The sequence below is a fragment of the Chanos chanos genome, chromosome 3 (genome assembly GCF_902362185.1).
Source record: "Chanos chanos chromosome 3, fChaCha1.1, whole genome shotgun sequence".
Classification (NCBI taxonomy): Eukaryota; Metazoa; Chordata; class Actinopteri; order Gonorynchiformes; family Chanidae; genus Chanos; species Chanos chanos.
Genome location: NC_044497.1, coordinates 34,154,126 through 34,169,391, shown reverse-complemented (window position 1 = coordinate 34,169,391; position 15,266 = coordinate 34,154,126). Strand labels below are relative to the sequence as shown.

General features: G+C 40.1%; 2 protein-coding genes across 2 annotated transcripts; both read right to left on the bottom strand.

The window, feature by feature from the left end:
• Nucleotides 1-374: 374 nt before the first annotated feature.
• tafazzin (tafazzin, phospholipid-lysophospholipid transacylase) lies at nucleotides 375-8,350 on the bottom strand. Its single transcript, XM_030768902.1, has 11 exons — nucleotides 8,306-8,350; nucleotides 7,443-7,581; nucleotides 7,102-7,230; nucleotides 6,569-6,614; nucleotides 6,104-6,189; nucleotides 5,928-6,008; nucleotides 5,743-5,784; nucleotides 5,578-5,640; nucleotides 5,052-5,104; nucleotides 4,853-4,930; nucleotides 375-1,064 (listed from the first exon to the last, which is right to left on the bottom strand). The coding sequence occupies exons 2-11, from the start codon at nucleotides 7,549-7,551 to the stop codon at nucleotides 963-965; spliced, it is 789 nt and encodes a 262-aa protein (XP_030624762.1). The 5' UTR covers nucleotides 7,552-7,581; nucleotides 8,306-8,350; the 3' UTR covers nucleotides 375-962.
• A 934-nt stretch (nucleotides 8,351-9,284) lies between these two features.
• Nucleotides 9,285-14,243, bottom strand: LOC115808336 (mitochondrial carnitine/acylcarnitine carrier protein). The gene is made up of 9 exons (XM_030769673.1): nucleotides 14,133-14,243; nucleotides 12,836-12,922; nucleotides 12,491-12,618; nucleotides 11,362-11,452; nucleotides 10,983-11,100; nucleotides 10,584-10,656; nucleotides 10,355-10,464; nucleotides 9,775-9,896; nucleotides 9,285-9,347 (listed from the first exon to the last, which is right to left on the bottom strand). The coding sequence occupies exons 1-9, from the start codon at nucleotides 14,241-14,243 to the stop codon at nucleotides 9,285-9,287; spliced, it is 903 nt and encodes a 300-aa protein (XP_030625533.1).
• Nucleotides 14,244-15,266: the final 1,023 nt, after the last annotated feature.

Genomic DNA, 15,266 nt, shown 5'->3' with positions numbered 1-15,266 from the left:
TCAAAAAAGAAAAATCATGACAGGAAAAGACAAGCAGGGAAACCATCCAGCAGTGTATTTTCCATATGATACAAATTACTATTTTGTTTGTGCAGAAATAATCTGTTAAATGTAACTGAGATTCAGATGTGAGAATGGAAACACTGTGTTCAAGGGCAATATTATGGTCTGAAGAGAAGAGTGTTGGGACACAGTGAAATGCACTTAGCATTTTAAATCACACTGTTAATAGTTCCCAAAAGTTTTCTTGCTCTCTCTAAAAATACAAAAAACTGACAACAGCTGTTTATTTCAGTGCTACCTCTACAAACAAAACCTGAAATCTATACGACAAGAAATAGGAAGTGAAGGCGATCAGAGATGGAGAAACTCTTAATAACATATAAAATGAACAAAATCTCAGTCAGAATGAAAGATTGGCATTGCAAAGGCTCATGCAGAATCTTTGTGTCTTACAAACTGGCATAACTGTTTGTAAAATATGAACATTGTAAAACTTTTTTTTTTCTTTTTTTTTAAAAGGTAATCAACTGTCATATTTCTAAAACGTCCGATTAGTCACGTGTTCTGATACAGCCAAGAGACCAGCACTGAAGTACGCTGCATTAGTGCTATTCTTATAACCAAAATCACACTGCTTAAAATTTCAGATGACTACTAGAGCAGTTCGTAGTTCTCCAGTCTAGGTTCTCCCAGTCTAACTTGGATGATCCAGTTCATTTTATATAATACATTTGGGCTGGTGCATGAAACAGTAACCTCCAGCTGCTGCCCCCCCCAAAAAAAAGGTCATCCTAACTATGAATTCAGACATCCAGTTTCACTGAGATCCACCTTACAAAGGTGAAGGTGTGTGTATCCCAGTTCATGAGGCAGATTTGTGTATGTCGTATCTTTCAGCATTTCCATGTCCATGGGGTTTCCCAAAAGGTAGACCCAAACCAGGGATCAAAGGTCAGATGTCACGCTCGGGTCTGTATTCGCTGATGAAGAGCCTCAGCCTGTGACCGAAGACTGCGAAACTCCCCCTGAATGAAGTCAGTCAAGGCTTTCCTCATCTCCATCTGCCGGGGAGCATAACCACAACAATTAAGACTTAGATTTCACTAAATGCAGTGAGGCAGTAAGCAAAGTAACCACACTTGGCCTATGGACTATGCCTGTTAGATTAAGTTAGATTATGGACTATGCCTGTTAGATTAAGTTAGATTATGGACTGTGCCTGTTAGATTAAGTTAGTGTGGGACAAAACTCAAGAGGAAATACCCAGTCTATCACACTAATTATTATCTATAGACCGCCTGGGCCGTACTCTGAATTCCTCTGTGAATTTGCAGATTTTATCTCAAACCTTGTTATTTCTTTAGACAAAGCTCTAATTGTCGGAGACTTTAACATTCATTTTGATAACCCACAGGACCCTCTGAGAACAGCGTTCGTGTCCATTCTAGATTCAGTAGGGATTAATCAGACGGTCATAGGGCCCACTCATAATGGTGGCCACACCCTCGATCTTATACTAACACTCGGACTAAATGTAGGAAGTATAGTCACATTTCCACAATCTGAAGCTATCTCAGATCATTATCTTATCTCATTCAAAATATTTCTTAGCAATAATATATGCAGCTCGCCACGCTATCATAATAAACGTACGTTTACGCCAGCTACTACGCAGAACTTTATCAATAATCTCCCAGAGTTATCAACTTTGACTGGAACAATGTCACACCCCACAGAACTTGATCAGGCAACTGAATCTTTAGAGTTAACATTCCGCAACACCTTAGATAATGTGGCCCCACTTAAAAGGAAAATAATCAGAGAGAAAAAACTAGCTCCCTGGTATAATGAGCACACACTCGCCTTAAAACTTACCACTCGAAAATTAGAACGTAAATGGCGCCAAACTAAATTGGTAGTATTCCAGTTAGCATGGAAGGAGAGCCTCCTGAGCTATAGAAAAGCTCTTAGTGCCGCTAGATCAATGTATCTCTCCACCCTAATAGAAGACAACAAAAATAATCCTAGATTTTTATTTAATATCGTATCAAAACTAACTGGGAATAAAAGCACCTCGGAAACAGGTACACCATCAATGTTCAGTGGCGACGCATTTATGAATTTTTTCAATAGCAAAATTGAAAATATCAGGCAAACAATCCAGGCTATAAATTTTAAACCAGATAATTTGATCACTAACACTGTAGATAACAATATAACTATATCAGATCAGCGATTAGAATGTTTTACTCCCCTTCAGGCGACCGAATTGACCTCACTAATTTCTTCATCAAAATCACCAACTTGTGTACTAGATCCCTTACCTACACGTTTCCTTAAGCAGATACTGCCAGTAGTCATCGAACCGCTTTTAAAAATAATCAATTCCTCCCTTAGTACTGGCTATGTACCTAAATCTTTTAAACTAGCAGTTATCAAACCCCTAATTAAAAAACCTGACCTTGACCCCTGTTCATTGACCAACTACAGGCCAATATCTAACCTCCCCTTTATTTCCAAGATCCTAGAAAGGGCTGTAGCACAGCAGTTATGCTCATACTTACATAAGAATAACATCCATGAACTGTATCAGTCAGGATTTAGGCCTCATCACAGCACAGAGACAGCACTGGTTAAAGTTGCAAATGACCTCTTACTGGCCTCTGATCAGGGTTGTGTCTCCTTGCTTGTGCTACTTGACCTCAGTTTAGCCTTTGACACCATTGATCATACCATTCTCCTTGATAGACTAGAAAATGTTGTTGGAGTTAAGGGAACGGCCCTCTTATGGCTTAGGTCCTACTTAACTGATCGTTATCAGTTTGTTGATGTAAATGGTGAGTCCTCTGCACATACTGAGGTAAAGTTCGGAGTCCCGCAAGGTTCTGTTTTAGGCCCACTGCTTTTCTCTTTATATATGCTACCTCTAGGTAATGTTATTCGTAAACACGGTATTAGCTTCCACTGCTATGCTGATGACACACAGTTGTATGTCTCAGCGAAGCCAGACGAGAGACACCAACTTAACAAAATTGAGGAATGTCTAAAGGATATTAGGCACTGGATGCTTACGAATTTCCTCTCACTCAACACTGAAAAAACAGAAGTACTTGTACTAGGATCACATGCAGCTAGGAGTAAGCTTTCCGACCACATAGTTACTCTGGATGGCCTTTCTCTTTCATTAGGTGCAGCAGTAAAAGATCTTGGTGTAATTATTGACCCCAGTCTTTCATTTGAAGCTCATGTAGATAATATTACCAGGATAGCCTTCTTTCATCTTAGAAATATTAACAAGATAAGAAATGCATTGTCATTTCAAGATGCTGAAAAATTGGTTCATGCTTTCATTACCTCTAGATTAGACTACTGTAATGCCTTACTGTCTGGATGCTCTACTAGGTGTATAAATAAGCTACAGTTAGTTCAGAATGCAGCAGCCAGAGTTCTTACTAGAACCAAAAAATATGATCACATCACCCCTATCTTATCCACACTGCACTGGCTCCCAGTCAAATCTCGTATTGATTATAAAATCTTACTATTAACATATAGAGCATTAAATGGTCTTGCGCCACAGTACCTGCGCGAACTCCTGGTCTTCTATGATCCACCACGCCTACTTAGATCAAAAGGTGCAGGCTATTTGTTGGTACCTCGAGTTATGATGGCTACAGCAGGGGGCAGAGCCTTCTCTTACAGAGCCCCACAGTTATGGAATAGCCTCCCAATTAATGTTCGAGACTCAGACACAGTCTCTATGTTTAAGTCAAGGCTGAAAACTTATCTGTTTAGCCAAGCCTTTTGCTAATAGCTCTTTACTAGGCAAAGGAGCAGATCTGGAGGGTTCTCGGGCATAGATTGTTTGGTGAACTGGGATGTTTGGATGCTGTCGCCCCCCCACTTTAACATGTTCACTCAGGTTTGTTGACTGTGGAGTGGGTGGCCGCCTTGTGTCCCAGAGTGCCATCATGTCCATATTACCTTCTAGCTCTCCCTTTTAGCTATGCTGTACTAGTTAGTCTTGCTGGAGTCCCTGCCTGCACTCGGCACACGATGTATATTTACCTCAACCATTATGTGGAAATGAACATCTAACAATGTGCCTCTCTCTCTCTCTCTCTCTCTCTCTCTCTCCCTCTCTCCCTCTCTCTCCCTCTCCCTCTCCCTCTCTCTCTCTCTCTCTCTCTCTCTCTCTCTCTCTCTCTGTCGAGCCACACATGCTACTCCTGAGACACCAGTGATCCTGACTCCTCCCGCCCTGTGGACTGATCCATCCTGGTGTCATCATCTTCCATCCCCCGTCAGCCTCCTGTCTACATCACCATCCCCTTTGTTCATGCCCCAATTTATTTTCAGCTGTAACTGCCCACGTGGTCGGCACCTATTGCACACCTGTCTGACCAAGGAGGGGTCTCCTCTCTCTGTGGTCCTCCTCAAGATTTCTCCCATTTTCCCATTTCCCTCTTGGGTTTTTGGGGAGTTTTTTCTTGCCCGCCATGAGGATTAAGTCAGGGGGTGCCGTCATATTTTGATTTGACTGTTGTGGCCTGTAAAGCCCCTTGAGACTGTAAACAGTGATATTGGGCTCTAAATAAACTTGAACTTGAACTTGAACTTGAATCTGGGGTTTCTGCAGCTGTCCACTGCGTCACATACAAAGCACGTTTGCATTTAATTTTAAGATGTTTTTCTGATGAAATCGAAGAAATAGGAGGAAAAAATATTGCTAAGATTTATTTAATAATATGCATTTTAAAACTCCTAGGAACTTTGCTCAGTAAAAACTGATCTCTGTATTTAAAAAGATGGAACTCATGTGGAAAAATGTGTGAATAGTGAGTGTTACCTGACTTTTGTTTTCTGCTCTTAATCCATCCACCAGGTGTTTGACTGTAAAGGGTTTCCCCACCAGAACTGTTATTCTCTGTCAAAAAACAGCTCATATTAATACTGAGGTATTATCACAAAACGGCAGCTACAATAAGTTATGAAATAATTTAATTTTAGAATAGTGAATATCACATGAAAATAATATCAGCACTCACATGTCCCGCCCGAGGAATATAAGGAGGATTATTTGGTAGGACATCGTTCATACCTAAAAAATAAGATTCAGATTAAGTGGTACTGAATAAATGTAGAAGGTTGGTAATGCTACGGACATTACAGTCTAGAATCAAACCTGCAGAGGGATTCTTCAAAACTATGTGTACCAACTTCAGACGCAAATAAATACATAGTCCAGCATATGGAGACAAGGACCTTTGTAGCTTGTTTTAAAAGTGTCCTCCAAAGCAATTCCTATGGGCATTTCACTCCATAACATTTTTAATTTAATCGAGATTTATAGCATAAGGATGAAATCATCAAGGGTTTGTAGATTAAGTAATAAATCAAGTCCAACACATTCACATTGAGCTACGTCAAAAATGCTGAATGTAAAAGCCATGGGAATAGACTGAGAAATGCTATTCAAATCAAACATGATTCTACAATCATACCAAGGCATTGCATAGCCAGACAAGTAGTCCACAATACAGATATACCGATTCAAAGTTTTGTCCTACTCACCTACATGCCACATAGGTAAAATGATAGGGTGAAGAGTACATTCGGCTATCAATCGACCCACTCCTATGTGACACAAGAAATACAAACTTTTATTAATGAATATTTTCTGCATTAGCACAAGCAAGTTTATGAAGGGGAACATTAAGCTCACATGACAGAACTTACCCCATTTTAATCTGATAAACTCCTGAGTCAAGTTAACTTTTCCTGAGGAAAGAGTAAAGGATAAGATCTAGCAGGCAACAGTTGCATCACAGTTCAATCATGATTGCCCAAAGTTTAAAATATTGTGTGTATTATTCCATTTCTATAGTGCTAGTGCTATGGAGAGACGGTTTCCATTTTCTCACCTTCTGGGAATATGTGTACCCATTCTCCTCGGTTCAGTCTTTCCAACAAAAAGTCCATACCTCTCTGATAAACTCCATCACCTGTAAATGATCGCAAGCAGAGGCACATACTCAAATTAAAGTTCTAACAAAAGGACAAGAAGGATTTAAAAAAAGGGGGAATGCTGAGTACTCACCCCGACACACAGGCACACACTTCCCTCTACTGAAAAATCGAGAGTGCAGTTCTTTTGTGAAGCAGATATCCGAGGCAGTCGGGGTCCTGTTGCCATGGAAATGCACGAGAGACCAAAACACAAAGGTTATTCTCATTAAGTGAAAAATGCAAAGACATTCTGGAGAACCCTAGAGATTCAAAAAATGTATGTTGGGGATATTTTAGTCTGAACAGGACGTCTTGGTTAGCTTTGTGAAATCCAAATGAAACAGATCAATGATAGATAACTAATGATATGATGGGGCATGGGGGGGGGGGGGGTCTTTATATGAAAATCATTATCAACTGAGGGCTAGTTTAAGAAAACAAACAAGGTTTCACTGTAACTGACGCTTCCTTCTCACGAAAACTCACAAAATTTTTTTTTTAATTTACATTCTGCATGTAATGACAAACATCAAATCTCAAACAGAAGCAAACTCACCACCTCATTTTCTTAAAGTTCCACAGCTGCCGAAGCCTCAAGACACCTGAAGTTTCAAGCAAATATACCTTAAATTATTCCACATTATGGGTTGATAATATCATATTCAGTTGTGACCAGTGATCTCAGACTGATCCCAAAATGAATTCAAAATGTGTATGGGGAGCCTGGTTTACATTTGGCATTTAGAAGGAGGGGGTTCTGAAGTCTCCTGAGTGGCAAACACTATTCAGGTTCTGTGTGGAACTCATAGTCCAAAAATTCATCTCTCATTTGAGCCATACTTGGCGGACTATGCCTGTTAGTTTAAGGGAACACATCAGGCCATCCTCTCTCTAGTGGGGTTGTTGGGCAGGGACATTGTCCTTCTGTCTCGTGAAGGGGAGACTCACAAAAATATGGGTCACTGGACACTCAATATTGGGGTGAAAATGGAGAAAAACAACCACATAGGACAAAGCATCCATTGGGGTTTTTTCATTTTTTGGGAGTGTATCAGTGACGTATATGGGTACCTTGCCAGCTCCACCTACCCCAGATGTGTGGGTCATCCATGCAGGACTGGTGATTAGACAGTGTAATAAGGGGTGTGTCTGCTGGCCGATCTTCAATCAGGTCCAGAAGAACATTCTGGTTGTGAACTGTAAGGGAGTTCATGTACTCTGCAAGGTTCATACAAAAAGTGAGAAACATTGAGGATGAAGAAATAGGAAGCAAAATAATACTGGCTTTACAGTCAGTGTGTGCTGCTTAGAAAGACATCAGAGGAGGAGGTAATTGTTAATATAAAAACCATACTATGAAGTGATAAACAACTGACTCTGTGAGTGTGTGTGTGTGTGTGTGTGTGTGTGTGAGAGAGAGAGAGACTCACTGGTCCATAAGTAACTGTATGATCCCACCATGCCCATGACCAAAGAGCTGGAGACCCTCCAGCCCAGGCGGGGGCAGTCCGGAAACGGCCATCTCACCTCTAAAGGCATGGTGAGTGCACGAAAGAGCACTCATTCAAGCTGAAACACCACATATGACACAGAATTTCTCGCGAATTGAAACAGAATTTAAAGCCATAAAACGCGTCTAGTATATCGCAAAGGGGGTTGTGTATTAATGCTTGAAGTGTATGTAATTCGTCAATAAAATACGTTTTAGTTTGAGTAAAGTTAGCCATAACAACTGACCGCACTGGAGAAACAGTGGAGACCTAAACTATTACACTGAACTGAGCTGCTGGGAATAAATGCGCTGCAAGACAAAACGTTGAGATCCCCAAAAGCCGTGATCATACTGAATATAGTTTGTACATCGTACGAAACCGCTCATTAAACAAACGTATAAACCAGGGAAATGAATAACATAAAAAGGAAAAGAGCCAGTGACAGTCAGACAAGACACTATCAATAAGATAGAGTCGAGAAGATTTTTGTATCAGTTAACTGACGAGATTTGCCTCGTTTCACAAACGTATTGTTAAATGGGCATAGCCAAATTAGTAACTGTTACAGTAATAACACCAGTTCAAAGTTAATAAAGGACCAACAAAAAAGTTTCACTAAGAATTTTGCCTCCCTTGCCCAACATGTGGCTTCCTGCAAAGCCATCACATCGTGGCTCTCTACATTAAAATCTTTGTGTCGCATGAGCCGCTTTATGTTAACTCCATTTAACAATATAACAACGGTCTCACTGACTTTGAATCCAGTGTCATTCAGGTTCAACTGAGGTGCAAACACTCACCTTCTATCCCGTACAGCTGATGGTGGGTCAGGGAGGCTGACACCGGAAAAAAACTCAAATAACCCCCGCAGTGACTTTATGGGAGTTGTAGTTCGTACAAAAGATTCTTCCCTCACGGATTTTGAACCTGAGAAAGCCGTTATTTCTCACTTAATATATGTTAAGGTTTTTAGCCTTCTCATTACGAATAAAAAACACTACTTTGAATCGATGGGTCATTATTGTGTTTAAAAGGGTTACGTACCGAGCAGCCTGCACTCTACGAGATAAAATTCCTTAAGCGGGCAGTACAATGAATTGTGGGTAAAGACTAGGTAAAAGGTCATTTACCAGCAGGGTTTAAGATTTGCGCTCTTCAGTGGAAAACAGTTACAGCACGAAGTTCCTCGACAGTTTCTAAATCATAATACTTAACATTCATTCTAAATGTGCATAATTTCATAATAAAGTGTCAGCCCATTAAAAACGAGCCTCTAAAACCGCGAATGAGCTGAACAGCTAATGCTGAATTGAGTTCTACAGACACTGAAAAAATGATTATCACACAAGAATTTTAACAGCAATGCCACTGACTTGAAACGAATAATTACAGGAATGCATGCTCTTATTACAGAAATGCCAGGATTGTTTAATTGTGTAGTTTCTCAACAGATACTGATTATGCAAAAAAAAAAACCAACCAAACACTATTAATCACAATCATTTGTCACATATTTTCTGTTGGACAGAGAAATGTACAAAAACATCATTTGGGTTTCTAGAGACATAACACTGGATTGAATGTAAAATTAAAGACAAAGCCACATAACAGAAGCTATCACAATCATTATTAAGCACCATGCACCAATGATTACTTCTTAATGTATCTTTCAGAGGTAGTATCAACATGAGTAAAACAGGTTCATATGGTGTTGTTGCAATGGAGCAGATCTTCTGAGATCAGTCTCAACAGTGCAAAAAATAAAGTATTTTACCAGCATCACCAGTTTGGAGCCAGCCGGTTCAAACACTTCAGAGCTACCTCAAAGCCCAGAAAACAAGCCTGAGAATGGAAGAAATGGAGCAAGTGAATGGATGCAGAGGTAAACAAACAATACAAAGCCTTATAATATCATGATATCAATTTATCACAGTGCTTGTACTAAACATATCTAAACATATATCATCAAGCACTAGTACTGACCATACAATCTCATTATATTAGAATATTAAACTTGTAATATTACATATTCATTGCATTACAAACACAGTGGAACATACAGTAGTGAGTACTGGCAGTGTAATATCAAAGAATGTGATGTTTTAAAATTATATATACATTGGTTGGGACCCAAAATTAAGCAAAAAATACATCTCTGAGAAAATCAGTTTAATTTGTGAATAACTAAGAGATGACTGTGATATGGTTATGTGTGTTCATTGGCATGGTTCTGTGTAAATGATGGAACAGACTGAACAGGAAGTCTTACGGCGTTGGCAGGGAATGCCCGGAGCATGACGGCATTGAAGCCCTTATAAAGGGCCTGTGCTCCTTCCTCTCGTAACAGTTCCCTCAAAACATCTACCAGGCCTTTATAGCGACTGTCTGCAGCTGTCAAACACAGTGAGAGACACTTCTGTTTTCATCCAGTAAACATACTAAATGCACACAATATTTATTCAGTACATATACAAAGTATTAGAGCGGATTCATTTAAAATTTTAACCCAAACTTTACCGTTCCTGTCATCATTTTGCCCATTCACAGTCTTAACCTTTAACAAATGGCAGTCTAGGTGGATCTGTCTTAACAAGCACTGTCATTACAGTACTGTCATAAAGTGTTGGCAATTTTGATTAAAGCTTTATTCAGGCATTACCAAACATTATCACTTGGGTACAGTGTTGAGCCACAGTTTGCTGCCATCCTTCATTGTTTTATGCCACAGCACATGATTTTCACAAGATGAGTTGCATAGCATTGCTCTAGCATTGCTCTAAATAAGCAAGTGAAAACTAGTCAGCAATAGGACTGAATGGGTGTGTATGCGGGTGTGTATTTGTACGTACCCGTCTGGAAGTTTGACTTTAGAACGTCTGGAGGGAGAGCAATCACCCAGTTCAAAATCCCAGCCACGCCACCAGCTACAAGAATTTTGAGAGTACTGAGGTCTTGCACACTATGAAAGGAAGAGAGACAGAGAGAGAGAGGGAGAGAGAGAGAGAGAGAGAGAAACAGAGATAAAGCTTTTGGTCTCTGTGAAATGTAACCTTTGAAAAAGAAGAAAGTGACACTGACCTTTCACCCTCAGGTGTTAGAAGGTTTTTCAAGTACTCATAGGTGAGAAAGTACAGACCATTGGAAGGCACATCTAAAAACAGAAATGGGACGGTGACTGTACAAAATAATCAGTTTCAAGACATTAATATTATAAGAGTAGGGATTATGTTATGTTTATTTGAGCATTCTTTTGCAAAACTGGCAGTGACAGATATGGTAATATTTAACTTTTTAAATTCGTTGTTTACAGTCTACATCGATGCATACAGAGTACAATATAGATTGGTTGCCACTTGCAATCACTTGCAAACTCAAAAACTCCCACACACACACACGCACACGCATGCACACACACACACAGAAACACACACATATCTACTCAGGCACATACATCCTGCATGTACATTCTGTCTCTACCTCTGATAAGAGTGAAAACAGTTCCTTTGTAAACACTTCGAATTCCCTGCTCTTTATACAGTCTGACAGCACAGTCCAATGGTCCAGCATACTTCAGCTGGCCAGTGCTAGACTGCACCTACAACACAAAGACACCCACACACATGCAATTACACAGAGAGAGAGATACATACATAGAGTATATCACCTTAAACATGACATTCAGACAGAAGAATAAACAGACATGCAAACACACACACACACACACACACACTAACAGAATGCACAGTAAGATCAGTCCCAGCTGCCCCGACCCCCTGCCCTTGTCAACCATGCCAGGTGAGGAACCAGGCCAGTAACCAAAAAAAAAAAATGTGTCAGTCTTCTATATTCACCTTACCTGAAGTAAACACTTTATTCTCTCTCCTGGTGCTACAATGACTGTGGTGAAGACTCCTGCCAGCATCCCAGCCAGGTAGATCTGAGTGTATCTGAGAGAGACAGAGAGATCAGAAAAGAAAGGTAGAAAATTAAGAGCACCCACTGAGACTAAAACATTTACCTCTAGTCCTCAAAGTTTAAGGTACAAGATGTAACTTTTAGTATCCCAGGGCAGAACTGTTTCCTGTTTTACATGAATGAATGTAACAATCACAATGGAGGAAACAAAACACCTCTTGCTTCGCTTGATAAAATCTGACTCAAATGAGCATCTTTTTCTTTTGAAAATCATCACTTCCACTTATCATTAGCTATGTGCCAAATGTTTGTTCTTTCACAGGAGAACCCAAGGAGCTCAAGATAAAACATACAACAAGTGATTTATACTCCATCCAACTGAATCCTTTCTCAGCAGAAGCTACTTCCATTAAGAACAAGCACCGATCATTTTTGAATTGAGATCTTTACAGTAGGTAAGACAGTGCGTGGACAAAATTGCATTGCTAACACTGTAAATCATTGTGTGGTTTAGCAGCCAAACACTTGTCAGTGATTCGGTTATGATGTATGGTGGTTCAGAGCCCTTTAGTCATGTTGACTGGGTATAAGTATGGTCGTGGTGCTAGGGGAGTGAAAAACAGAGGGAACTGATAGGAGGAGAGAAGAACCACACCTATGCACTGTTATTTTTAGAGTTGCTCATATTCCAGTTATTCTCTCACATACATTGAGACAGCAGATCTTACCACCTGCTGTCAGCTTTCACAATGCAAGCAAACACATTGCTGTCATGAAATGTTACACAGTTACTTACAACAAGCAAATCAATTGAACTGTCAATACATTTTTGTTATAATCACATTCACAATGTAAACCAACCTCACACTAACACCAGAGACTCTTTAAAAATAGACTCATGTGCACATACATGCACATGCACCATCCACAAATACACACACACTGTTTTCGGTCCTGAAATGTTATGCCTTGTCAAGAACAGCACATGGTGACACTTGAAAGACTCTCATTCATTATATATAGACCCCTGCAATAAAATTCCCCCTTATTGTTCTGCCTGTAGTACTGACGTGTGTGGGACACTGGGGTCAGACTGAAGGAGCTGCTTCCCTAAACCAAAGCCAAAGAAACTAATGGCCATCATGGGGGCTACACCAGCCAATGGAGCACCCATTCCTTTATAGAGACCCAGGACTCCCTAAAAGAGAGAGAGAGAGAGGGGGGGGGGGGTTATAAGCGGATTTGGGTTACAGAATCGAGTAAAAGGTACAAATCAGCAAAGAAGGTAGAGACAGAAAAGACACAGAGAAAGGGAGAGGAAAATAGGTAATAAGAAGGATGTAAACAAAATGTGCAAAGTATTGTCATATTTTGTTGTTTCAAATTAATTTCTGTGCAGGCTGCTGAGATGTCACCTCTTTGGACACTGTTTTGCGAAAGCAGTCATATGTTCCTGTGTAGAGCACATATTGACTGGCTTTGGGTTGTGTCTGGAGGCGAACCTGTGAACAGATAAGCACAAACAAGCTCTGTAGGTTACTTTTGAATGAACTGTGTCCTGTTAGACATCTGAGCTGTTATTAATGACTTAAGGCATTCCTCAGTAAACAAGAAAACTGATAGGAGTTTTTCAGCCACATACTACAGAGTACAAGACTGATAAGAATTGTCTACAGGGAGTGGAGTAAGATGTCAGTTATCTATTGTCTCTGTTTGTCTGGATAAGTGGGTCATTTCGGTTATGAAATTACATAAAACTCTTCAGATATATCATGGCGGTAAGGAAAAGTGAACTGCAATAACATGGTTTACGTTTTGGCAAGTATACGCACAAAAACATTATTCATTTTAACATGGGACACCCCATTAGGTTAGATGTTGAATAGGTAAACCGTAAAGCGATAAAAAAAAAGTTCAAAATCGTAACCACTGGACTAACTTGATCTGGTCAGTGGTAGAGGTGAGTTTGTGACTTCGGTAGTTGACGCAAACGTCAGTCGTAGGGCAGACTATGCACCTCAGTTATGACAATTATACACCTCACGCGTCCCAGCCTCTTCCAGCTGTAATTCACTCAAATTGTTTAAGCATCACGTTAAAGTACTCGTCTTTGTTTTCCTTATGTTTTAACTTGTTATACAAAGAACAAAACCACAGAATGAAAAAACGAATTCACAGAGTAAAATGACATAACCTATTGAACATGTGACTTGCCTGATTTAAGTATATAAACCAAGGGTAATATGTGCAATCGTCGGATGTATTTTAATTATAAACGTATTACATCACACCTTAAACTATTCTTCAGCAATTTCAGTTAATATTCGGAACATTATGCTTATTCGTGCACTGATAACGGTCGGCATCAAAACCTTAACTGCGACTGTGTGCAGGTGAAACTGAATTAATATAATGAAAGATCTAAAAGGACTCTGATCCGTATTCACCGATGTGCCCAAATAACCGAGCATGTAGTGATCTCGCCCTACAACTCAGGATTACAGTTCACCACTGGAAATTTATCATCACCACAGAGGGTGCAAAACAATTGTGAAATAGCTTACCTTGTCATTTATTGCTATGGTAGTACAACAAGGAAATAGTCCTGCATAAAAGTTTTCAAGTCTTTTTCAATTCTTTTCTCGCCATTAGCTTGCTTCACTCGTGTGCCGTAATTCTAAACCCTAATTTCTAGAGTGAATGAAATGTCACCTTAATTGTATCAAGCGGGTGACCGGCAAATAAAAGGCACGCTCCTCCGACTCCTCCTGCGACGAAGTTCTTCACCGGAGAGATTCGTCTGTCCAGCTCCTCTTCTCCCATCCTCACTTACTAATGGGAAGGTCACTATCGTAATGACCAGTTCAGCAAAATTACAAACCAGTGAAAAGAAAGGTTTGGCTGCACCCCTGCAACACCTTGCCTTAACACACCCTACACGACTGAGAAATCGCTCTCAGACTAATCTACCAGGACTTTTACCTCCATTTCGCCTTTAAGCCTCTGGGATTCTTGGCCAAGACGCTAATACTTAACTTCCTTGCCGTTCACAACAGCATCCTCTAATGGTTGTCTTTGACAACTACACGCAGAATGATCTACCAAAGTGTCAAAAACAACTAACTGTAATCATACCCGCTCCTCTGGTAAGCCAGCAAGAAAAACAAAATGCTTTTACACTAGAAACCATCCTTCAGAAAGGTGCAGAGATGAGGGTATTTTGTCCAGTAAAAATTGTAACGATCAGTTAATCAGAGTTCTGTCACAGGAATCACATTAAAGCACATGTACAGTAGCACAATTGCAGCTTTGTGAACTTTAAGGGGGTGCTGGCTTCTGTCCTGTGCGTTCAACAAATAGTTCGCTTAATTAAAACTGTTATGCACGCTGTCCGTGGTACTGAAATGGAAGTCTCACCTTGACCATGTGAGCCAGGTTATACCCCAAGAGTTTTTCTCTGAGTCAAACACGCTTGATGAATTTATAATCTAAATAGTTCGCACCACTTCGGCTTGCGTGTGACCGACAACATGTGATTTGTGGCAATAATTCAGGGACCTCTGATTCTTAATTCTGATAGGTATGACCACGTCATGTGATGCACATGGCGAAATTTATAATCAGACACAGTTATGGTGTTTTATTCTATATTGAGTGCGACATAATATCTATTCTTGATTATTACTTTAAACTGCACAGACAGAGAAAGGATAGGGAGGATAGGCTACACATTCCATACACCACTGACTACTGTAGTACCACGTCTGAGAAGGCACTAGGTGACGTAGGCAGCGAATTAACACCGTGGCATCAGGACCAAGGTCACTGAAAGCACACAATTTGATT